This window comes from Capra hircus, chromosome 18 (genome assembly GCF_001704415.2).
Source record: "Capra hircus breed San Clemente chromosome 18, ASM170441v1, whole genome shotgun sequence".
Classification (NCBI taxonomy): Eukaryota; Metazoa; Chordata; class Mammalia; order Artiodactyla; family Bovidae; genus Capra; species Capra hircus.
In genome coordinates this window covers 56,292,021-56,314,068 of record NC_030825.1, presented here as the reverse complement: position 1 = coordinate 56,314,068, position 22,048 = coordinate 56,292,021, and the positions used below count along the sequence as shown (strand labels likewise).

General features: G+C 57.8%; 3 protein-coding genes across 20 annotated transcripts; 2 read left to right on the top strand and 1 right to left on the bottom strand.

The window, feature by feature from the left end:
• On the top strand, positions 711 to 7,093 carry CA11 (carbonic anhydrase 11). 3 transcript variants are annotated; one of them, XM_005692684.3, is made up of 9 exons: positions 716 to 1,534; positions 1,622 to 1,696; positions 2,457 to 2,599; positions 4,421 to 4,606; positions 5,168 to 5,263; positions 5,411 to 5,483; positions 5,594 to 5,748; positions 6,007 to 6,172; positions 6,965 to 7,093. In XM_005692684.3, exons 1-9 carry the CDS (start codon positions 1,468 to 1,470, stop codon positions 6,988 to 6,990), a joined length of 987 nt encoding a protein of 328 aa, XP_005692741.2. In that variant the 5' UTR covers positions 716 to 1,467; the 3' UTR covers positions 6,991 to 7,093. The 3 variants fall into 3 exon arrangements, with proteins under 3 accessions (XP_017918215.1, XP_005692741.2, XP_017918216.1); XM_018062726.1 differs by lacking the exon at positions 6,965 to 7,093 and having other exon boundaries at positions 711 to 1,534; positions 6,007 to 6,927; XM_018062727.1 differs by lacking the exon at positions 4,421 to 4,606 and having other exon boundaries at positions 717 to 1,534.
• On the top strand, positions 7,420 to 13,921 carry DBP (D-box binding PAR bZIP transcription factor). Of its 3 annotated transcripts, none has more exons than XM_018062728.1 (4): positions 7,420 to 8,239; positions 9,138 to 9,548; positions 11,067 to 11,278; positions 13,445 to 13,921. In XM_018062728.1, the coding sequence occupies exons 1-4, from the start codon at positions 8,101 to 8,103 to the stop codon at positions 13,658 to 13,660; spliced, it is 978 nt and encodes a 325-aa protein (XP_017918217.1). In that variant the 5' UTR covers positions 7,420 to 8,100; the 3' UTR covers positions 13,661 to 13,921. The 3 variants fall into 3 exon arrangements, with proteins under 3 accessions (XP_017918217.1, XP_017918219.1, XP_017918218.1); XM_018062730.1 differs by having other exon boundaries at positions 8,123 to 8,687; positions 9,138 to 9,430; XM_018062729.1 differs by having other exon boundaries at positions 8,123 to 8,687.
• SPHK2 (sphingosine kinase 2) lies at positions 14,082 to 22,013 on the bottom strand. Of its 14 annotated transcripts, none has more exons than XM_018062714.1 (7): positions 21,712 to 22,013; positions 20,694 to 20,870; positions 17,518 to 17,986; positions 16,593 to 16,742; positions 16,356 to 16,450; positions 16,150 to 16,265; positions 14,082 to 15,761 (listed from the first exon to the last, which is right to left on the bottom strand). In XM_018062714.1, exons 2-7 carry the CDS (start codon positions 20,730 to 20,732, stop codon positions 14,669 to 14,671), a joined length of 1,962 nt encoding a protein of 653 aa, XP_017918203.1. In that variant the 5' UTR covers positions 20,733 to 20,870; positions 21,712 to 22,013; the 3' UTR covers positions 14,082 to 14,668. The 14 variants fall into 14 exon arrangements, with proteins under 14 accessions (XP_017918203.1, XP_017918207.1, XP_017918200.1 ...); XM_018062718.1 differs by having other exon boundaries at positions 20,694 to 20,848; XM_018062711.1 differs by having other exon boundaries at positions 21,825 to 22,013.

Here is a 22,048-nt window from a genome sequence, read left to right as displayed (position 1 = left end):
GGGTCTCTGCGTCTATCTCTAAGTTTGTGTGTCTATGTCTTTCTCTCTGTGTATCTCTTTCTCTGCCTCCATCTGTATCTGTCTCATTTTGTATTTTTTTTCCCCCAGTCATTTGCGGGGCGAGGTGGGTGGGTGGGGGGGCGGTGGATCTCTCTCTCTCTGCTTTCTCCTTTCATTCAAGGTATGGAAGTCTGTCTGTCTCTCCTGCAGCCATCTCCCCCTGCCCAAACCCGCAGCCGCCCCACCCTATCCTCTCTTCTCTACCCTGCATCTCCCTCCGCCCTGTCTCTCCGTACTGATCTCAGGCTCGCCTTCCCTTCCCCAGCCTCCACAGTTCCCTGCCCTCACCTCTGCTCTCTCTTCTCTGCCTTCCCGGCTCCACCTCCTGCCTGCCTCTCTCTCCAAGTCTCTGCCTCCCTCTCCTGGTCAGCCGCCCACACCGCACTCAAGTCTCCCAGGGGATCCCCTAGCCGAGTTAAGGGAGCCCCTGGCGGAGGCCCGAGTGATGCACCGGGCAGGGGGCTGCAGGCAGTGATGCAGGCTCCAACCTGGGTCCCCGTGAGCTTGGGGAACCCCTAATCCTCTGGGGCCAGCGGCTCTGGGCGCAGAGACCTCGAGGACTCTCCCAGCTCCACCTTAAGCGCCCCCCCCTTCCCTCTTCTGCGGAGGATGGAAACTGCCAGCTCTTGGGCCCCAGGTGTCCGGGCCACCCCCACCCCCAAGGCCCCAGTGCATCTGGGAGCTGGGGATCAGCCCCCCAATGACCCCTCCATCCTGCCCCTTGGGCGCCCCTACTCCATCCACACCAGCCCGAAGAGGAGGGTTCTCTGCTGTGAGAGCCCCCACCCCCACCCCCAAACAACGACAGAAAAATTAAATAACTGCAAGAGAGAGAAGAGAGGGAGGGGCAGGAGGGAGGAAGGGAGGAGAGAGACAGAGAAACAGAAGAGGCTGGAGAGGAGGAGGTGGGGAGGGAGAGAGGAGCTGGAGGCTGAGAGGGAGAGAGTGAGGAGGAGAAGAAGGGGAGAAGGGAGAAGGGAGAGGCAGGGACCGAGAAGGAAGGGAGGGAGGAGGAGGTGAGGGAAGCAGGATGGAGGGATGGAGTTAGGGGGCTTGGAAGAGCTTTTAATGAAAAGGGAGCGAAGAAGGGGAGTGTGCATCAGGAACCCAGAGGGAACCCGAGGGAGAAGCAGAAGGCAGAGAGAGGAGTAGGAAGATCGGGAGGCAGAGCGAACCTGGAGGGTTCGGGAGAAGAAAGGGGAGGCAAAGCGAGGGAGAGGAGGAGAGAGGAGAGGGGTGGGGGTCCCAGATCCCGGCTGCCTCGGTAACTGGGGAACTGGGACTCCCTGCAGGGAGGAGCGGAAGGCTGGAAGTCCTGGGAGGGGTTAGGGTTCCACAAAGAGGGGGAGAAGCTGAGAGAGGGCCGGCCGGGACATTGGGAAGGGGTCACCCCGAGGCCTCTTGGGGATGGGGGCTGCACCTCGTCTGAGCGCCCCTCGGGTGTTGGTACTCTGGGCCGCACTGGGAGCGGCAGGTAAGGCCTGGGGGTTGGGGCAGGAGCCCCTGAGGGAGGGGTGGGGTGGGGCGCCAAGGAGAGGGGTGCAGGCTGCTCTCTCCTCAGCTCACATCGGACCCGCACCTGACCCAGAGGACTGGTGGAGCTACAAGGATAATCTCCAGGGAAACTTCGTGCCAGGTGCAGCCGGGGCGGGGACTCTGGAGTCTGGGCTGCCGGGCGCTTTCTTCCTGAGATCCAGAAGTCCTCTCCTTCCCGCCCGCCCTCCCCACGCCCCAGACCCGAGAGTCCCAGCCCCTTCCTCCCTCCCTCAGGAGGCCCAGTTTCTGAACCCGAGTGGCTCAGCATGGGACATTATACATGCGCATTTCAAGTAGTGAGTGGGAGTGACTGGAAGGTAAGAGTGTGGGGGTGGAAGAGTGTGTGTGTGTTTCCTGGGAAAGAGGCAGGTAGGTCCTGGCTCTTGCTGAGAACCAGAGGTTCAGTGGCCCGGTTCCCCCGCCTCCTCCTGCCCTCTCTTGCAACTCCTTCCTACTTCATTCATTATCCGGCTGTGGGACAAGGAGACTGAAAGAACTACAACTCCCAGGACCTCTGGGGCAGGCAGGCAGTGAATGGGCTGTTTGGCAGTCCCGGGGCCTGCTGGGAGTTGTAGTTTCTTCCCCCAATGACAATTTAAGATAGGTTTGATCAAAGAGACTTAGAGGTGTTAGGGCGGTAAGGGGGAGGGGGTCCTTAAGAAACGCCTCCAAGATTCTTCTAGGACCCCAGGATTCTGGATCCCAGCCCCCGCCTCCTTCAGAGCCAGGAGTCCAGATTCCCAGCCCTTCCTCTCCTGGGATCCAGGAATCCAGACGACAGCCTTCGTAGCGGGTCCCAGTCTAGGGGTCCAGTCCTTATTTCTGACTTCCTTTTCTCCCTACCCCACCTCGGCTCCCAGGACCTCCCTTCTGGGGCCTGGTGAACGCAGCCTGGAGTCTCTGTGCCGTGGGGAAGCGTCAGAGCCCCGTGGATGTGGAGCTGAAGAGGGTCCTCTATGACCCCTTTCTGCCCCCTCTGAGACTCAGCACCGGGGGAGAGAAGGTAGGGAGCCTGGTGGGAGGGGCTACCGAATCCACTGGGGCGGGGCCTGAGTGGGCATCGGGGGTGGAGCTTTGAGTTGGGAGGCTAGCCTTGGGGGAGGAAGTCTACTCCGTGGAGAGGAGGCTACTTACACTCGCAAATGATCACCAAATCTTCCCTCCGCAGACATGGCTCCTAGTCTTCCCCTCTCTTAGAAGCAATGGTAAAACAGATCGTCTCCTGGGCCAGGCACTGTTTTCAAACTTGATGAATCCTCTAATCTTCACAGCACCGTGAAATAGATGCTATTATTATCCTCATTTTATGGATGCAGAAACTGAGGCACAGAGGGGTTAAATTACTTACCTGAGGTCACACAGCCAGGGCTGGGATTCAGACCTCGGCAGCGTGGTTCCAGAATCCACCCTCTTGCCCGCTTTGCAATATTATTTCTTTGGCACTCTCCGGTCACCCAGCCAAAAGTCTGAGATTCCCCATCCCATTTCCTCCCTCACTTCCGTTTCCATCCGTTCCCTTTCTAGTTTTCCTGCTAAACAGCATTTCATTTCTTGTCCCTCCACTGGCCTCACCATCATCTTGCATTGGGATTGATGCTATAGCATCCTTGCTGGCCTGCTTCTCTGTCTCCTGCAACCCATTCTCCATCCCATAGATAGAGAGATGTTTAAAAACACAAACTGGATCATACCAGTCTCTCCTACTCAAAATCTTTCTGTTAGGATAAGTAATGACAGCACACACTTACACAGCACTTAGCATGTGCCTGGTACTGTGCCAAATGTGTTATATCTATTCAATTATTTAAACACACACACACACACACACACACAATATACCCATCATTGCCCACAAGGCTCTGCATCACCCGGCTCCATTCACCACACTCTCCTTTGCTTGCTGGGCTCTGGTCCCAGGCTTCTTTACTGTTACTGAAATAGGCCACCTCAGGGCCTTTGCACAGACTATTCCCCCTTCTGGAATACCCTTCTCCTTGCTCCTTGCAAATAACCCCTCCTTATCCTTCAGGTCACCATTCAAATGTCACTTCTTCTTGGAAGCCATTCCTGACACTCCACCCCTACTCCATTCTCTGGGTTTCCTTTTTTTTTTTTTTTTTTGGCGTGCTGCTTGCAACTTCTTAGTTCCTCAACGTGGGATTGACACCCAGGCCCCTGCAGTGGGAGCACAGGAGTCCTAACCACTGGACTTCCAGAGAATTCCCTGGGTTTTCCATTTATTAGAACTCCCAGTGCTCCTCAGTGTGGGCATAGGATGTAATTAATTAAGCATTTACTTATATGATTCAGTATTTATTGTTTCTCCTTCATTCGAACAGAAGCTCCATGAGCCCCAGAGTTTTTGTCTACTTGCTCATGGCTCTCTCCCTGGCATCCATAGCACATAGTAGCAGCTCAATAAATACTTGTTAATTAAATTCACCACTATTGAGCACCTACCAAGGATCAGCCCAGACCCTGGAAAGACATTAGTGTTCAAACCATTCAGTTCAGTTCAGTTGCTCAGTCATGTCAGACTCTTGTGACCCCATGGACTGCAGCACACCAGGCCTCCCTGTCCATCACCAACTCCCGGAGTTTACCCAAACTCATGTCCATTGAGTCGGTGATGCCACCCAACCATCTCATCCTCTGTCGTCCACTTCTCCTCCTGCCTTCAATCTTTCCCAGCATCAGGGTCTTTTCCAATGTTCAAACTGTGCTGAATGATTAAATGGATATTGGCTGTGGGAAATGTATGAATGGAAAACAGTCGGGAAAAGATTTCTCTGCATTCCCACGACTGCCTCTACCTCCCCTACAGCTCCGTGGAACTCTGTACAACACCGGTCGACATGTCTCCTTCCTGCCTGCGCCCCGGCCTGTGGTTAATGTGTCTGGGGGGCCCCTCCTTTATAGCCACCGACTCAGTGAACTGCGGCTGCTATTTGGAGCACGTGACGGAGCTGGCTCTGAACACCAGATCAACCATCAGGGTTTCTCTGCTGAGGTGATGGCCGCTGACCTCTGACCCTCGGCCTTCACTCTAAGTCAACCAAATTCCTCCCACCTCCTGCATGCATGCTCAGATGCTCAATCATGTCTGACTCTTTGCAACCCCATGGACAGTAGCCCACCAGGCTCCTCTGTCCAAGGGATCCTCCCTGCAAGAATACCGGAGGGGGTTGCCATTTCCTCTTCCAGGGGATCTTCCGACTCAGGAATCAAACCCACATCTCCTGCATTGGCAGGTGGATTCTTCACCACTAGCGCCACCTGGGAAGCCCTCCAACCACCTCACCCTCCTCTTTTTTTTTTCCTTTAAAATTTTATTTATTTTTTAATTAAGGATAATTGCTTTACAGAATTTGGTTGTTTTCTGTGGAACATCAGCATGAATCAGCCATAGTCACCCTCCTTTTCATGCCTCATCCCATCTTTCTCCATAGAATCCACAGCCTGCCTCCCCCCCCCCACCTCGTGAGCACTAATCCTTAACCTGACTTGGAACCCCAAAGTTGCTTCCCTTGCCCACTCTGCCCTCCTCTTACTCTCTGTGCTTCCCTCCTAGGTGCAGCTCATCCACTTCAACCAAGAACTCTATGGGAACCTCAGTGCCGCCACCCGGGGCCCCAATGGCTTGGCCATTCTCAGCCTCTTTGTCAATGTGAGCCCAGGGAGGGAGGGAAGGTCTGGACCTGGGATCTGAGAAGAGGGAACTAGAAAGCCCAGTCTCTGGGGTCCTAGGGGAGGAAGGGCTTGGGGACGCTTGGATTTCTGGGTTCCTCTCTCCTCACTGCATACCTCCACACAGGTGGCTGGTAGCTCAAACCCGTTCCTCAGCCGCCTCCTTAACCGTGACACCATCACCCGCATCTCCTATAAGAGTAAGTCCTTGGGCACCGGGAGGGTGCGGGGGGTGGATGGGGGATGGCTTATGCAGATAGGGGAGTTCAGCAGGGGCACCCCTCTTCACTCTGACCTGATATTCCTGCAGATGATGCCTACTTTCTTCAAGACCTGAGCCTGGAGCTCCTGTTCCCCGAGTCCTTTGGCTTCATCACCTATCAGGGCTCTCTCAGCACCCCACCCTGCTCGGAGACTGTTACCTGGATCCTCATTGACAGGGCCCTCAATATCACCTCCCTCCAGGTGACCCTGTCAGCCCATTCCCCCCCCTGCCACCCCCCAACCCGTTCCTTGGCCTGGGTGTCCCCTAGCCTCACCTACCTTTCTACCCTCGCTTGACAGGGAACTGGAGGGAATTCGAGGGTCCTACCGCCCTGGGGCTGTAGGGGGCGGAGTTGATCATGACTCCGCCCGCCCGCCCCCAGGGGCGGGGCTTCCTGCCCGCTGCCTCTAGAGCCATTCATTACTCACTCCCAGTTTCCCACCCCGCTTCCGTGGCAGATGCATTCCCTGAGACTTCTGAGCCAGAATCCTCCGTCCCAGATCTTCCAGAGCCTCAGCGGTAACGGCCGGCCCCTGCAGCCCTTGGCCCACAGGGCCTTGAGGGGCAACAGGGACCCCCGGCACCCCGAGAGGCGCTGCCGAGGCCCCAACTACCGCCTGCATGGTATGATGCAGTCTGCAACCCCTTCCACGTCTTGGTCTAACCCACCTATGTGTCTCCCCTTGATGTTTCAATATGATGCAGTCCAACCCCTCCCTTACTGCTTCTGTGTGACCCAGCCTCCTGAACTCTCCCTCGCTCTTTCTCCCTTTGTGTCAAAGTGGTACAGCCCACCTTCCTGTCACAGACCATTGCAGGTCCGTGATTTGCTATTCTTCACTGCTTGCAACTTGCAACTCGGTGTATAACCCGAGCCCCCTGGTTTCCTTGTGGTACGATCCTGTACTGGTCCATGGTTCTTGTAACTAGGGCTTTCCGAAATGGTACAGCCCAGATCCTTTCCCCTGTTTTCATGTGGTACAACCCTATACTGTTCCATAATCTGGCACGTCCCTTACTGAAAAGAAAAAAAAAAAAAAAACGTGGTACACTCCCCTTCTCCCCCTGCTGCCCCCTCGTGGTTCAGTCCCGTGATCTAGTCCACCTCACTGGCTTCACAACATGGTACAGCCCAGACCTCGCCATGAATACCTTCACGTAGTTCTGCCTAATGCTGAAACTGGATGTCCCTATTCCACCCTCCTGCTGCCCCGCTATGGTTCAGCCCAGTGCCAGGCAACCTGGCCATTTCCCCCAGCTTCTCAACCTGGTACATTCCGACTCCCCCCTTTGCAGCCTCCCTGTGGTAGAGCCCCGCCTGGCCCACACCCATCCGCCCCCTACCCGCCCCTTGCACGCCCCCTGCAAGGTCCATCCTATCTTGCCCTAACGTCCTCTACCCGTGTCATCTTACAGTGGATGGTGTCCCCCATGGTCTCTGAGACTCCCCATCGAGGACTGCGCCTGCCTTTCCCAAGCCTCCCCACGAGGGGAGGGGAGTCACCCCCAAAACAAAGCTATTAAAGGGACAGAATACTTCCTGTATCTCAGTGGTCTCATTTTAGGCACGGCGGGGAAACATTTGGGTACTAAAGAATAGTAGCCTTCTTCTAGAAACCATCTGCCTTTTCCTAAACCCCACTAATCGGTTTTTTGGCTTCCGGGTTCCAGAAAGAGTTTCTTGGATGTGTGGCTCCTTTAAGCAGCGCTTTTCCCCTCCCACCCAATTACCCACCCTCCTGGGCAGGCAGCACGCGCAGAGCCATGTGCTTCCCCCTCCCGTCTGCCTCATTGGCCCGAACTGGGTCACGGTCCCGCCCCCAGAGCCATCTCCCATTGGGTAAATGTAGGTCAGGGTCCCGCCTCCCTCCAAAAGGCAAGGTAACTTCACGCTCTGAGCCCCTCTCTCGCACTTCTGGGCCTTGACGGATCCAGGGGTCCCATTGGCTGCGCGTCTCGAGGGGTCAGGACGCGATTGGCTCGCGCTTTCAGCTGGAGGGAGGCACGCGGCTGGGGTGCAAGGCCAGAATCGGGTGGGGGCTGAGAGGAGGGGTGCGCTCTGTGGCGTCGGGTGTTTTGGTTTGGCTTTTTTTTTTCCGCGAAAGAAGTTTGCTTTGGCCACGCCTCAAGGCAGCCGCCTCCCTCTGCCCTCTCCCCCGGCGGTCCGCGCACACCTCTCGGTGCAGATTGCAAAGCTCCTTCCTTGGGAAGAGCTGCAGATTTTGCAAGAGCCAGGCTCGCCCACCCTGTAGAAGGAGCGCCTTGTGTCCCCCTGAACTCTCAGTTGCAAAGAGCCGGCCGCCTGATTTGATCACCCCTCACCCAGACTGTATGCTCTTCTGGGACCCTCTTGAGTTGCACGTTTCTGCACCGAGGACTGCAAATCCCCGTCGCTCCTAGGATTTGCAGTATTCTGGATACTGGAGGCTTGCAAGCTACGCTCGCCCGCCTCTGGGCAGACACTTGCCCGAACCATCGGAGTGTGCCGCTGACTGGCAAGCCAGCTGTTCGCCTCTCCATGAATCCGTGAGCCTGCGGGCAGGTGCCGGGCGATGGCGCGGCCTGTGAGCGACAGGACCCCGGCCCCCCTGCTGCTGGGCGGCCCGACTGGAGCCCCCCCTGGTGGGGGAGCGCTGCTTGGGCTGCGAAGCCTTCTACAGGGGACCAGCAAGCCCAAAGAGCCAACTAGCTGTGAGTTCTAGCCCCCATCTCACCCAATTCAGACACCGGACTCCCTTAGGGACTCAAGTCCGGGGAGGGTCCCCAGCTACCTTCTAAGTGCCAAGAGTCCATCCTCTTTAAATACTTAAAGTCCAACCTTTAAATACCCCAATACTTAGGTGTTTAGAGCCCTAGCTCACAGGACCCAAAGGTACCGGCCCTCATGCCAGTCCACCCCGAGGACTCAAGACTCTAGGCCCCAGCCCCGTCTTCCTTTTGGTTCCGAGCGTCTGGACCCCTGGGGTCCAGGGAGAAGGGAGGGGGTGTGTCGAAGGCTCACACGGTTGTTACACGGGCTTGGGCGGGGCCTCCTGGGGTCACATGGAGTCTAGGGATGAGGAATGTGCCCCAGGAATAGAGCCCCTTCCTGCCCCCTTAAAGAGTGTGGAGGCGGGGAGAAGGGGGTACTGTGCGCCGGGTGTGTGTCGGGGGGTGGGGGCTGGAGGAGGGGGTTGTAGATTACAGAGGAATTACAGAGTTGTCATTTTTTTCTCTCACCTGCCCAACCCTCCACCTACCTCTGTCTGAACTTCCGCTCCCCTTCCTGGGTCTCTGTCCCCATCCCTCTTTGCATCCCTGTCCTCTGATCTTTCTGAGTCTCCCCCCATCTCCTGGTCCACCGTCCCCGTCTCTGTTCTTGCTTTCTGTGTCTCTCTCCCTTTCTGAGCCTCTACCTCCTCCTGTCTCTGGGTCCTTGCTCTCGTTCTCCGGTCTCTCTCCCACCTCCTTTCTGTGTCCCCGCTCTCTGGATCTCTGCGGTGCGGGGATCTATCCCCTTGTTCCTCGCGTTTCTCGCCACTCGGAGTTGATTCTTCATCTCTATCTTCCTCTTCCTCCCCACCCTGCTCTCTCTTTCCCTGGCCTGCAGGTCTCCTGAAGGAAAAGGAGCGCAAGGCGCCCCCGCCAGCTGCAACAGTCCCCGGGCCGGGCCTGGAGACGGCGGGCCCGGCGGATGCTTCAGCTGGGGCGGTGGTGGGCGGCGGGTCCCCGAGGGGACGCCCGGGGGCTGCGCCCGGCCCGGGTTTGTTGGCGCCGCTACTGTGGGAGCGGACACTGCCGTTCGGCGACGTGGAGTACGTGGACCTGGACGCTTTCCTGCTCGAGCACGGGCTCCCTCCCAGCCCGCCACCCCCGGGCGGCCCGTCGCCAGCGCCCTCACCGGTGCGCACTCCCGCACCCTCCCCGGGGCCCGGCTCCTGCGGCTCGGCCTCCCCTCGCTCTTCGCCCGGGCACGCCCCCGCCCGGGCCGCTCTCGGGGCCGCCGGCGGCCACCGCGCAGGTGCGACTGCGGGGGCTAGGCAGGGCCCCGGTTGGGCGGGGCTTGGGCTCCAGAGGCTGTGCCGCAAGGGTTTGGGACGGTGGGACTGAGGCTGCATGCCCGAAGTCCGTGACCCCTAATCGGGAGACGTCGAGGGAGGTGTCCAGATTTTGTGTTCCCTAATAGACCAGGGAACTGGGTCTCCCAGACCTATAGGAGATGAGGGACTTGGGACCCCAAGTTCCAGGAAGCCTGCCCAGTGGTGAGGTCGTGTGAACTTTTATGTGGGAGGTGAGGACAAAGGGTCTGGATACTCGAGATCCCAAAACACCGAAGTTATTTACCGGAGTTTATTCTGGACTGCGCCCTAGAATCTGGGCCCGGAATCGGTGCAGCTGGGGTAGGGCCGGAGCTCCTAGGCCCTCTGCGAGCGAGAAAGACAAGGGCCGGCCACAGACGCACAGACGTGTTTCTCCAGGACAAAAGGGACTGGCGACCCTGCTTCCTCGGTCCCCCTAGTGGAGAGAGGCGGGCGCCCTGGATCCCGAGAGTCCTTCAGAAGGGATCGTCATCCTAGGTCTTTCATTGACTGGGGCAAGGACTGAGCTTTCTATTTTCCTGCAAGAGTGCCCTGGGGTCCCAGAATCGTGCTTATCCCAGTGGCGAGAATGTCTGGGACTTGGGAATATAGAGGGGGGGCCGTCCTCGAGTGTTCCCTAGAGAGCAGAGGGGCCTTGAGGTTGACAGCTGAGACCCCAGGGAGCAAGAGGAAACGTGGGCACCCTGGGGTTGCCACCGGAGGACAGCGGGTCGGGAATTCCCGGACACACCTGATCCCTGGCCCTGACCTCCCCGCAGGACTAAGGCCCTCCCCTTCCCAGCCGCACATTCCCGCGCCACGTGAGTCCTCCTCCCTGCTCCGTGCTTCGCGCACGCGCGATCACGAGGGAGAGGGCGGGACTGGAGAAACGTGAGGGCGCCCGTGGCGGCGGGGCTGGGGGGTGGGGTGGGGGCGGGAAGCAGGCGCCAGCACGTGACTCGGCCCTGAACCTGTGTCCTCAGTTGGCCCCGGCTGGCTCTTTCTTAAAGATACAGGCAGCCTTTACGCTTGAACCAACCTCCTTATGCTTTCTCACTCTTCGGACTTAATGACTCATAAGAAGCTAACTTGAAGTGTCATCAGGACACTTTTCCCTGGGATCTAGGCTTTGGCCGGGGATTCAGTTAAGAAGGGTAGGACTGTAGGAAAGACGCTAACTGTAAAGTCCTGAGGCTTTTAGAAGCAATGATTCAGGTTCTTGTGCTACTTAGGGCAAGTCACATAGGATTGGGCCTTGGTTTTCCTGTGTGACAACCGGGAGTTGGTTTCATGATTGTTAAGCATCTTTGTGGCTTAGGGAATCTTCATATCTTATATTAGGGAGGTTAATCCCTGGTGGGCTTTATGTTTGACCCCATAAGGATCTTCCTTGCTAGCCTCTGGGGAACCCCCTTCCCCAAATAAATATGCCCTCAGGTAGCACATTCTGTTTCCCCAAGGCCTGACCTCTCGGGACACACCCAGCCCTGTGGACCCAGATACGGTGGAGGTGCTGATGACCTTTGAGCCTGACCCAGCCGATTTAGCCCTGTCCAGCATTCCTGGCCATGAGACCTTTGACCCTCGGAGACACCGCTTCTCCGAAGAGGAACTCAAGCCCCAGCCAATCATGAAGAAGGCGAGGAAGATCCAGGTGCCAGAGGAGCAGAAGGTGAGCTTTGCTGGGTGTGGGACACAGGTTTGTGCATGCTGGCCCCACATCCTGGGATGGCCCTCCCTTCACAGTCAGACCTGGGTTTCTCACCAGGATTAGCACTCACGTTGTTCAAACCTACAGCCAAGGACCATGGGCAGCTGCATGGGGGGGTGGGGGGTGGGGGGGTGGCGGGGGGCGGCAGAGGTTTGGGCTTGAGATTTGTGGAAAGGAAATCATTATGGGACTCAGACTCAGCCAGCCCTGCTGGGACTGGTTTTACAGGATTGGAGTTTCTCCTGTCAGTTGGACCCAAAACCCTCACTGTGGCAGGCTTCAGGGTCTACTAGTCACTACAGTTGCTAAGGATAGCATCCCTTTGGAATGGGGTATCAGCTTGCTGCTTCTGAGCAGCCAGCTTGGCTGGGGTTGGTCCTTTAATCTCTGGTTTGGGGCATCCTTCAGGGCAGTAGGGCTTCCCTGGTGACTCAGACAGTAAAGAACCCACCTGCAGTACAGGAGACCCAGGTTTGATCCCTGGGTTGGGAATATTCCCCTGAAGAAGGGAATGGCTACCCATTCCAGTATTCTTCCCTGGCAAATTCCATGGACAGAGGAGCCTAGCGGGCTACAGTCCATGGGGCCTCAAAGTGTCAGACACAAGTGAGCGACTTTCACTTTTTCAGGGCAGTTGCATTCTGCCTAGGATGAAGACTGCCAGCCCCTCTAGGCTTCAGGTTCTCATTTGCAGCCAGGGCCACATTCCAATTTGAGGTATTTGGGGCAGTGACTGCATCTCTCTAGCACTCTGTCTTTGCCAGGCCTGGGGTCTTCCCTAACAAGGGGTGCCTGGGCCTGGTCTCACAAGACCTTGCCATGTCCTTGTGTAAGACAAAACTACTTGAACCAGTGAGTGAGGGCGTGTGTGTGTGCGAAGTCACTTCAGTCGTTTATAACTCTTTCTGACCCCATGGACTGTAGCCCGCCAGGCTCCTCTGTCCACGGAATTCTCCAGGCAAGAATACTGGAGTGGGTTGCCATGCCCTCTTCCAGGGGATCTTCCCGACCCAGGGATCGAACCCGTGTGTCTCTTAGGTCTCCTGCATTGGCAAACAGGTTCTTTATCCCTAGCACCACTGAGGAAGCCCAGTGAGTACTGGCCTGTAAACCAAATCTAGACCAGTGGTTTCTCCTGCCACAGGGCTCTGTTGTTAGGAACTGGATTTGCCCTAGCAAGCAGGGACTAGGCTTTAATGGAATGAGGTCGGAAGGGCATCTTTCAGAGCTCTTGGTGGTCCTTGTTACTAAGGAGTGGTCCTCCCTCACAGTCAAATTCAAGGACTGGAGAACTCTAAACATGGTGTGGGAAGGTCTCGGGACAGACCCTTTTGCACCCAGGGCCTGTTGGGAGGAGGCAACTCCCTGGCCTCTATGCAAAGCCAGTGGTTCAGAGGGACTTCCCTGGCAGTCCAGTGGTTAAGATACCGAGCTCCCAACACAGAGGGCACAGTTTTGGTTCATGGTTGGGGAACCAAGATCCTGCATGCTGCACTGTGTGGCCAAAAGCAAGACAATAATTGAGCCAGTGCATCAGAAACTGGCTGTGTTCACTGGGACCACTTATACCTCACTTTTGTTTGCTGAGGAGGGATAAGACCGCCTTGGCAACCAGGTCGGAAGGGCCCAGCTCTGAGAGGTTTTTATGGGACACGAAACCCCATCCCTAGGAACAACCAGGATCTGAAAAGGTGATCTGTAGGGCTTTTCACTAGGAGATGCCCTCAGGCCCTGAAGGCCTTGTTGCTAGGGAACCAGTATCCTTAGCAAACCTGGGAGCTAACTGCAGGCCTTTTGTCAAGTGAGAAGAGCTTGGGTCTGCTTTGCACAGTGGAGACTATAAAGCTCAGTTGCTTAAGGTAGGAGGCTATCTCCTGCCTTAGCTGTTGCTATGGGTCCACTTGCCTTAGCAACAAGGGCCCTAGAAGGCCAGACTCTTGGGCACTCATCCATCCACTGGAGACCTGGTATCCTTTTGGCTCCACTGCTGGGCGAGAAGCAGCTCCCCGGGATGGTGGGGGCTCTCTTAGCTGTAATCTGGTCCCAGAAGGCACAAGCAAAGCTGTTCCTCCCTTCTCTCGCTGGGGCTGGGCCCGTCTGGACCTTAGTGCTTTCCTGCCCACCCAGGACGAGAAATACTGGAGCCGACGGTACAAGAATAACGAGGCAGCCAAGCGGTCTCGCGACGCCCGGAGGCTCAAGGAGAACCAGATATCGGTGCGGGCGGCCTTCCTGGAGAAGGAGAACGCCCTGCTGCGGCAGGAGGTGGTGGCCGTGCGCCAGGAGCTGTCCCACTACCGCGCTGTGCTGTCCCGATACCAGGCCCAGCACGGAGCCCTGTGAGGCCGCCCCCACCCCCAGGGGAAGTTCTCCGCCTCGCTCAGACTTGTGCCCTGACACCCTCTTCCCTTCCCTGCCCTGTGGCCCACGGGCCGGCCAGCTGGGTGCCCCAGGGACGTGATGATGCAGATAAATACATTTATATTTTTAAGAAAAAGCGAGCCTCCCCGCTCCCTCACAGGGGCGGGGAGGGTCCTCAGTGTGTCCCCCATCCTCCCACCGCCTCCGTTAACACAATCCTGAATAAATCTTGAGAACCCCAGAGCCAGCTGTCGTGGGGGAGGAGGCAGCTCCCTGGCCCTAGTTAAAGGCCAGCGGGTTACGCTGGCTGCAGTCCATGGGCAGGTCTGGGCTTCGGTCCGTAAGGCAGGAGTGCCCAGAGTCCGATCCCTCCCACGGGCTGCTGGATGAAGGGGCGAGGACCTGAGAGGAATGAAACCACTGCCTTTATTGCATAGACCTTTTCAATTGCTTTGAAGATTGGGGCTGGGGGAACGCACAGAAGACAGGACACGAACTTCCCCACCCGGGGGTAGAGGAACATTAGTGCAAATCGGAGCGCCGGCCCGGGGGAACCTGCCCCTCCCGGGCTGATTGGCCAGCTTGGTGGAGGCACCGGAGTAAATGGGGCCAATTAGCTAAGGCCTCCCCGGCCCGTACATTCCAGGTCGCGTCACTGGACGCGTTAAGACAAGCTCCGCCCTCAGCCGACCTGGCTTTTCACGAGCTGGGTACGAGGACTTGGAGTATATCCCGCCCTCACTGATCAGGCACTACCCTTGGGGCGAGCCCATTTCTCCGTGACCCTGCCGACCCCAAGCCCCTGGAGTTCGGGACACCCTCCAGCATCACCTCTGGTCCCCTAGGGTAGGGCGCAATCCTGAGATGGGGCTGGGACCGGTGTGCGGCTTCCCTGCCAACTCCAGCAGCCTCACCATGCCCCCTAGCTCGAGCTCCGCCCCTTTGGGAATGTTAAGCCCCGCCCCTGGCGGGCCCCAAACTTGGTCGAGTTTAGGCTTCCCGCCCAGGGCAGCCTGGAGGACCCGTGAGCAATGTACCAAGGCCAGGATGCACCTGCGCCTGCAATGGCCCATACTCCACCTGCTCCCCGTCCACCGTGAGCACGCCACGAGGCGTGAGCGGCTCTAGGCGGAAGGCACGAGCCGCGGCGTAGCCCAGGTGCGGACAGCCCAGGCTGAAGTGGTTACCACGCTCCATGGCCAGAAACAGGCGCAGTAGCGCCGTCCGAGAGATGCCACTGCGCACCCAGCACAGGTGCACCAGACCATCGTCAAAGCGCGCGTGGGGGGCTGCCACGAGGTCAGCCCCCAGGTGGCTGGGTAAGATGGCCAAAATAAGCACAAAGTCTCCCTCCATCGTCACCCAGCCTGGGGGTAGTGGAGTGCCTAGAGGAGGGAGCAGGTGATCAGGTGGTCCCCCAGCAGAGATGGCTACTGGGGCGCCAGGGGTGGGAGATGGGAGCCCAGAGGATGCTGCCATTTCTGAGGCCCCCTCGCTGATGGGTGAGAGCTGAGCTGCTTTGGGGGTCCCCGGGGGCGAGGGCAGCAGTGGGTCCGGGGAGAGTGGAGCATCCCCAGCCCCACCCCAGTCCCCAGCCAGCTCTGGGCCCCCACCGTTGAGGGACAGGATGGGCAGGGGTTCAGGTGAGCCAGGGGAGGTCAGGGCAGGCTGAGGGAGGGGCAGGGGCAGGTCTGACACTGAGCGATGCAGGGGTGAGTGGGCCACAGGAGGGGCTGGGGCTGGGGCCAGGGTCAACTCTGACTTGGCCCTTGGCAGGCCATGGGCAGGGGCAGGCGAGGCGGGTTCCACAGTGGCAGGGAGGTAGGAGAAGCGGCCGCGGTAGGTGTGCAACGTGGCAAGGCCCAGGACGGTGCCCAGTGTGAAGCGAGCACTGCCCAGGGCCCTGAAGCGCTCGCTCTGGATGTCCACGTCTGACACGAAGCCCCAGGCCACAGACAGGAAAGAGAAACAGCGGGAGCCGGAGGCCAGAGTCACGGAGAGCAGGTCCAACGGGTGGCTGCCACCCCGGCAGAGCAGTAAGGAGCAGTTGAGTAGCAGGTCAATGCCCAGGGCCGGCTCAAATCTTCACAATCAGACATGGACAGACACAGCAGGAAAGAGTAAACAGGGCTGGTGAGACACTCCGTGCCCAGGCCAGGGGGGTAGGGGTGTGCACGGGACATGGACTGGCAGGGAAGCAGACAAGGGGGTTGGGGTGGGGAACCAGGCCTGGGCCCACCCACACCCATCTGGCCACCTCCAGGCGGGCTCTACTGGGCCAGGTTCCCTGTCAGTTCTTTAACTGCAGAAGCATTCACTGAGTGCCTCTTGTGTGCCAGGCACAGTTCTAGGCACTAGGGAGACTGCTCAGAACAAGGCAGGCAAAAATGTCTGGGGGGGTGGGGTGGCAGGGGAGGGCTGCAAAGCAGATGGACTAGGCCCCTCATCCCAGCAGGGCTCCTCCCACCTACCCCCCGTGCTGGTTTATGGCCCCTGCTAACGCGTTGCCCGAGCCACAGGGGAGAATGCCCATGGGGGTCTTCACAGCCTCTTCCCAGTCGGGGCGTTGTAGGAGTCCATTCAGCACCTGGAGGGTGGGAGACCAGACACCCAGGTGTTGGTCCTGGCCCCCGCAGACCCCCGGGCTCAGGCTTGAGGAAGGGTGGTCCTGCCCTACCTCATGCAGCAGCCCATCTCCCGAGACTGTGACAATGCCGTCCCATTCACTCAGGTTCAGCCCCTGGACCAGCTCACGGGCATGGTTCTGTCGTTCTAACATGGGGGACCAGAAGTGAGGCGGGCTCTTCCATGCCCCCTCACCCATCACACCCCCTCACCCCCACCCCCACCCCCCGCTTCTAGACTCCGGAGCCCTAGCCCCCAGCTCCCACCTCCTTCCTGACACTGCCCTTACCTGTCTGGATCAGGTTGAAGGACAGCCCCGCTTCGGAGATCATGGGCAACACATGGTTCTTACACCACTGCCAGGCCAGGCCCCGCCCCCCAAAGGGATTGACCAATAGGAGCAATCGGGGTGGCCTCGGCAGGAGGTCGGGGGTGATTTCTGCAGAGAGAGGGGAAGGAGTCTACAGAGATCAGGGACCCAGGCTCCTCACCTCAGAAACAGTAACTGCAAATAGCCCCAGTGGAGCTGGTGGAGGGCTGGCGTCAAAACCTGAAGTCCAGCTTTTTCCTCCCGGGCCTCACCAGTTCAGGCCCAGGTGTACAGCCCCGTGCACCCACCACACCCAGGTGAGGAGACAAAGGCAGCGCTGGGGAGTCTAATCCCGTGCGCTTTGGACTCGAGGGAGGGAGGAGGAGCGCTGTCTCCACCTTCCACACCCCCAAACACCTGGGCCCCAGGTCAGGTTACTCCCCTGTGGGAAGCAGTCAGGACCAAGGGAAACCCACCACCTGGGGCCCACGGAACCTTTACCTCCTCGTGTCATCTGAGTACCCTGGGTGGGGGTCTCTCCCCGAGGGCCTTCTTTGATCCCACCCCCGCCCCCCAACCAGAGCTGGATGCGATGCCATCTCCAGGCCTAGGAGCACGTCTCTTGGCTGCTCTCGCCAGCCCAGGCTCCTCTGACTCATCTGTGGTCAGGACCCGTGGAAGGGGAAGGGGACAGACTGAAATCCTGCAGGAGCAGCGAACACGACTCCTCCTCGGCCTGTGATTTTCCTTCTGTAGCCCATCCCTGTGTATCACTCTTTCAGGACGAAGCCAGAGGGACACATCACACAGACACACAGAAAAGGAGACACAGAGACGCCCACAGAGGGAGAGCCGCAGAGACACCGAGGTGGCCTTAGGGCAGAGGGGCTGCCCAGTGCCTCACCCCCGTCCCCAGGCAGTGGCAGTCCACGGAGCAGACACGTGAGGGCAGTGGCCCAGCGCTGGGCCTCAGCGCGGTTCTCCTCGTAGGTGGCTGCCCCGTCGGCCCGGAAGGTGCGTGCAGCTCTGCGCCGGCCCCCGCGCCGGCCCCTGGGGTAGGTGTAGACGCAGAAGTAGGCTGCTGAGTCCAGGGGGCTTCGGCTCCGCAGGGTACAGCAGCCTGAGACCTCGGTCAGCAGGACCAGGCCACCCCGGGGCCGGGCCTCGGGCTTTGGGCGCAACCGCTGTATGTGCAGGGCTTGTGGTGTGAGAGTGAGGGCGAAGCGTGGGCCGCGGGCTGGGTAGGAGCCAAACTCGCCATGCAGGAGTGGGGTGCTGGGGGTCAGTGGCGGTGGGGGGGCCATGGCCTTGACCCTGTCCAGGGCGCTTCTAGGCCGGTAGCCCCAGCTCCAGGTCAGCTCCTGCTCTGGCCTCTGTGGGGGAGGAAGGAGGGCAGGAGTCAGAGTCCAGGAGCCCCGTGGTGGGCAGAGGGGAGCACGGGCAGGGCCTGTGGACAGGAGGACAGTGAGGCGAGGGGTGCCAACAGGCGAGATGGAAGCACCAGAGGGAGACAGGCCCGGGCAGAGTGTGGGAAGACTCTGAGGACACAGGGCAGAGGTCAGGTGGACGAGAAGGCCAGCATCCGGGATGGTCCGCACCCAGGCATGCAAAGATTCATTCCTTCATTCCCCCAATAATCATTCAATACTATGTGCCAGTGGGGCTCCCTGGTGGCTCAGTGGTAAAGGGTCCGCCTGTCAGTGCAGGAGATGCAAGGGATGTGGGTTCGATTCCTGGGTCGGGAAGATCCCCTGGAGTAGGAAAGGGCAACCCACTCCAGTATTCGTGCCTGGAGAATTCCACAGACAGAGGAGCCTGGCGGGCTACAGTCCGTGGGGTCACAGAGAGTCACACACGACTGAGCACACACAGGCACACACTCAGACACAGGAAAACAGGTCTGAGAGCCAGAGAAACAGAGAGGAGACAAACAGCCTCAGCGAGATGAAACCTAATACAATGAAAGGTATTTAGAGAGCAAGGAAGAGTGTAGGGGCTCCAGAGGCACACGGAGGACCAGAAAGACAACAGTGGAGAGAAAGACACAGAAGAGGCAGGAGTCAGAGGGTCCAGTATCTGGAAAGACTGAGAAAGGGGTGTGACATGGAGAGACTAAGGGGTTGGAGAGGGAGAGCCACATGTGGGAACCTGCAAGGGACAGAGGCCAAGAGGTGAGCCTCAAGCACTGACCTGGGCGTCTGGCCGCCTGCTCTCCAGGGAGAGACTGGGAGCTGGGCCTGAGATCCCCTCCCCCTGCCCTCTGCCCAGTTCCTGCCTCCTCCTTCCTGCTCACCTTTGTTCCCCACTGCCCCGCCCACCCAGTCACCTATCAGTTCTGCCCCTCACCTAGCCCAGGCCCAGAACTGCCCCAGACACACCCCCATCTGTGGACTCACTCTTAGGAGTGACCTCTGTCTCCGACCCAGGGGGGTTCTTCAAGGTTCACCCATAAACTTGCATTGACCGCGCCCCCGTCCCCTTACCTTAAATCAGTTTGCACGGAGCCCTAGATCTCCCCCAGTCCTTGGCCTGAGATTCTGTCCCTAGGTCCCCAGGCTTCTGGCCTGGTCTTCATCCATAGGTTCCCCCCAATCAATAAGCCTAAGTCTCTGTCTCCGGTTCCCTGGGTTCCGGGCCTTCATCCCCACCCCATTTCCAGAACCCGGCTCCAGACCTGAGTTTTCATTCCTGGATCTCTCAGTCCTGGTTCTGGTTCTCCATCTCCACCCCACACCACTAGTACCCCAGTCTCGGGCCTGCGTATACGTTCCTCTTGGTCCCTGAGTCTTCCTGACTTGGGCCCATGTCCCGGACCCGGGCCCTCCTCACACGCCGGGTCCTCCTTCACACAGCCCCTCTAGTCATCAACTGTCCGCACCAGACCCTGGGGGGGAGGGGAGGGTGTGCATCCGCTCAGCCAATGGCTGCGCGGCCGGCCTGAATTGCACCAATGAGAGGGTGCGGGGGCGTGACCAGTCGACTCGCGCAAGGGCTTTGCGCAGGGGCTTGCCGCGGAAGCGCTGGAGCACTGGGCGGGGTATCGCCTTTCGCGAGATCAGCCGCCATTAAAGGTGAGGGCACAGGCGCAGTAGAGGCGGTTACACGGTCCTATGGCAGCGCCCCTGTTCCCATCTTTATTGAGAGCACGTGGGCCTGGCCCATTCTTTGAGTTTATAAAAGACAAGGGGGCGTGGGGGAGGAGGTCGTTAACTGCAGAGAGAGAATGATCTTAACACATGTAACAAAGCAGAGAGATGCAAAAACAGTTAAGAGCAGAGGCAGAGGCGGTACCACACTTAGACATAGAGCAGAAAAGAGATATAAACAAACAAAGACAACAGAATTCAGAATGTGCAAGGTAAGGACATAAGAAAACCCAGAAAATTATGGACGCATAGAGAGATGGGGACAGACACTTTTGGAATGAAACCAGGAAGGAGAGGCTCATTAATTCACAAACTGTTTACCTTGGGCAAAAACTGGGGACATCATGGCATAAATATTTGCCCAGTGAAACGGCAAGACAGAGACACAGGAAAGAGAATGGGAGAGCCAGTATATGAGAGAGATATGTATCTCGGTCAAAGGTGAGGGACGGAGAGAATGTTGGAGGCTGAGAGGAACTGAGACCAAGAGACAGAAAGCAAACATATGGACAAAGAGACAGAGAGAGGCAAAGACATGAGGAAACTGAAAGAAAGAAGGCAAGAATAATATCAGGTGACCTAGAAACAGAACCGTAGATAGAAAGACACATGCTGAAGGAGACAGGGACTGACTAAGCTTGCTACAAAGAAATAAATGGAGGATGAAGTTCATTCCCTGCAAAACAACGTACCTAGCGTTCAACTGAGAATAGCAACAGCACCAGCTAATATGTGCCAAAGAATGACCCTGAGAGAGGGACAGACACCCAGTAAGATGGAGAGACTGAGAAACAGTGTGTGTGCTTAGTGCGCCAGGAAAAAGAAAGATACTGTGATCAAAGAGGCTGAGACTCAAAGACCAAGGCACAGGGACAAGGGGGAGAAGAAAACTGTCCCATGGTTTGATTATCTTGACTTTCACATAGACCCTTACCTGGTCCTGCCGCTCCTCTGCTTCAAGGTGTCCATTCATCTGCTAGTCCTCTGCTGTGTTACCACCTCAGCAAGACGCTGGGCCTGGTTCGGAGGCCATGGGTTGGTGGTATGGGCAAGGAGTCAGGGCTCATGGTGCAGGTTTGGTCTGTGGCTCTGTGAAGAAGTAAGTAGGAGCCTGAAGGGCAAAGTAAAGGAGGCCAAGCTATTATAGGAATACTGCAGGCCCTAGAGGCAGGGCTTCCACAAGGAAGAAGTTTCATCACTGTCCCAACCAGTCCATCTGGTCCCATCCAGTAAAGTCAATAACAAGAATAGATACTAATTTTTAGCAAGCACTTATTATGAACCAAACATTGTTCTGAGCTTTTAAACTAATTTTTAAACTAAATGCTCCAAAACACTATGTGCCAGGCCTACTATCATCCCTCTTTTCCAGATAAAAAAAGTAAGGCACCAAGAAGTTACACGACTTGCCCAAGGTCACGCCATTAGTAAGGATGAACAAAGCCACGAACTGAATTAGATTACAAACGATATCACCATCTTTCTATGTCGCTGCTCCTCTCTGGATCTCCACCTTCCCCCTTTCTAGGTCTTCTCACTCTCCCGGGTCACCAATTCATCACCTCCGCTTTCTGTTCACTTCCCTTCTCGGTCTCCATTCCTCCTCCTCTTGGAACCTAAGGCTCCCCTCCCCTCTTTCAGGAGTTTTTTTTTTTTTTTTTTACCCATCCCCTCTCTACCCCGCATCCTCAAAGCCCGGGGGGCCTCAGCTTGCCTCCTCTACTCTCCAGTACCGTGCACATCCCTCAAACTGAAACGCGCTGGACCACCTCAATCTTTCCCGCTGGGAAAAGCAGCCTCCTGATGGCAGGGACAAGCAGGGTTCAGGGAAGGGCCATCTGAGGCCAGAGGGAGGAGGTGAACCTAAAAACTGGTAATACAGGATGCCACAAACGAAGTGCAGCAAGATGATCTCGGGTTACATCTCAAGACTTCGCGAGCTGCAACGTCACCTGAGAGGCGCAGCAAGCAATAAGACGGAGGAGAACCTCCTGAGGAAACGCCCAAAGCTTGAGGTCAGAGGTTTTCCGAGGTCCAGACTAGCCAGACAGCCCCGCCTCCTCACCTCTAACACTCGGCTCTCTGGGTCCTCCGGGAGCCACAGAGAGGCCGTCGGCGTCGGGCCAGAGCGTCACCGCGCGACGCCTCTTACTAGCTCCGCGCGACATCTCTCTCGCTCCGAGAGCCTTTTCTTCCGGAAGACTATCAAGAACAGCGTGGATAGGGCTAGAGAGGCCCCTGACGTGCGGGTCCTTCCGTCCTTGGCGCAGCCCTTGTTCCCCTTTAGAT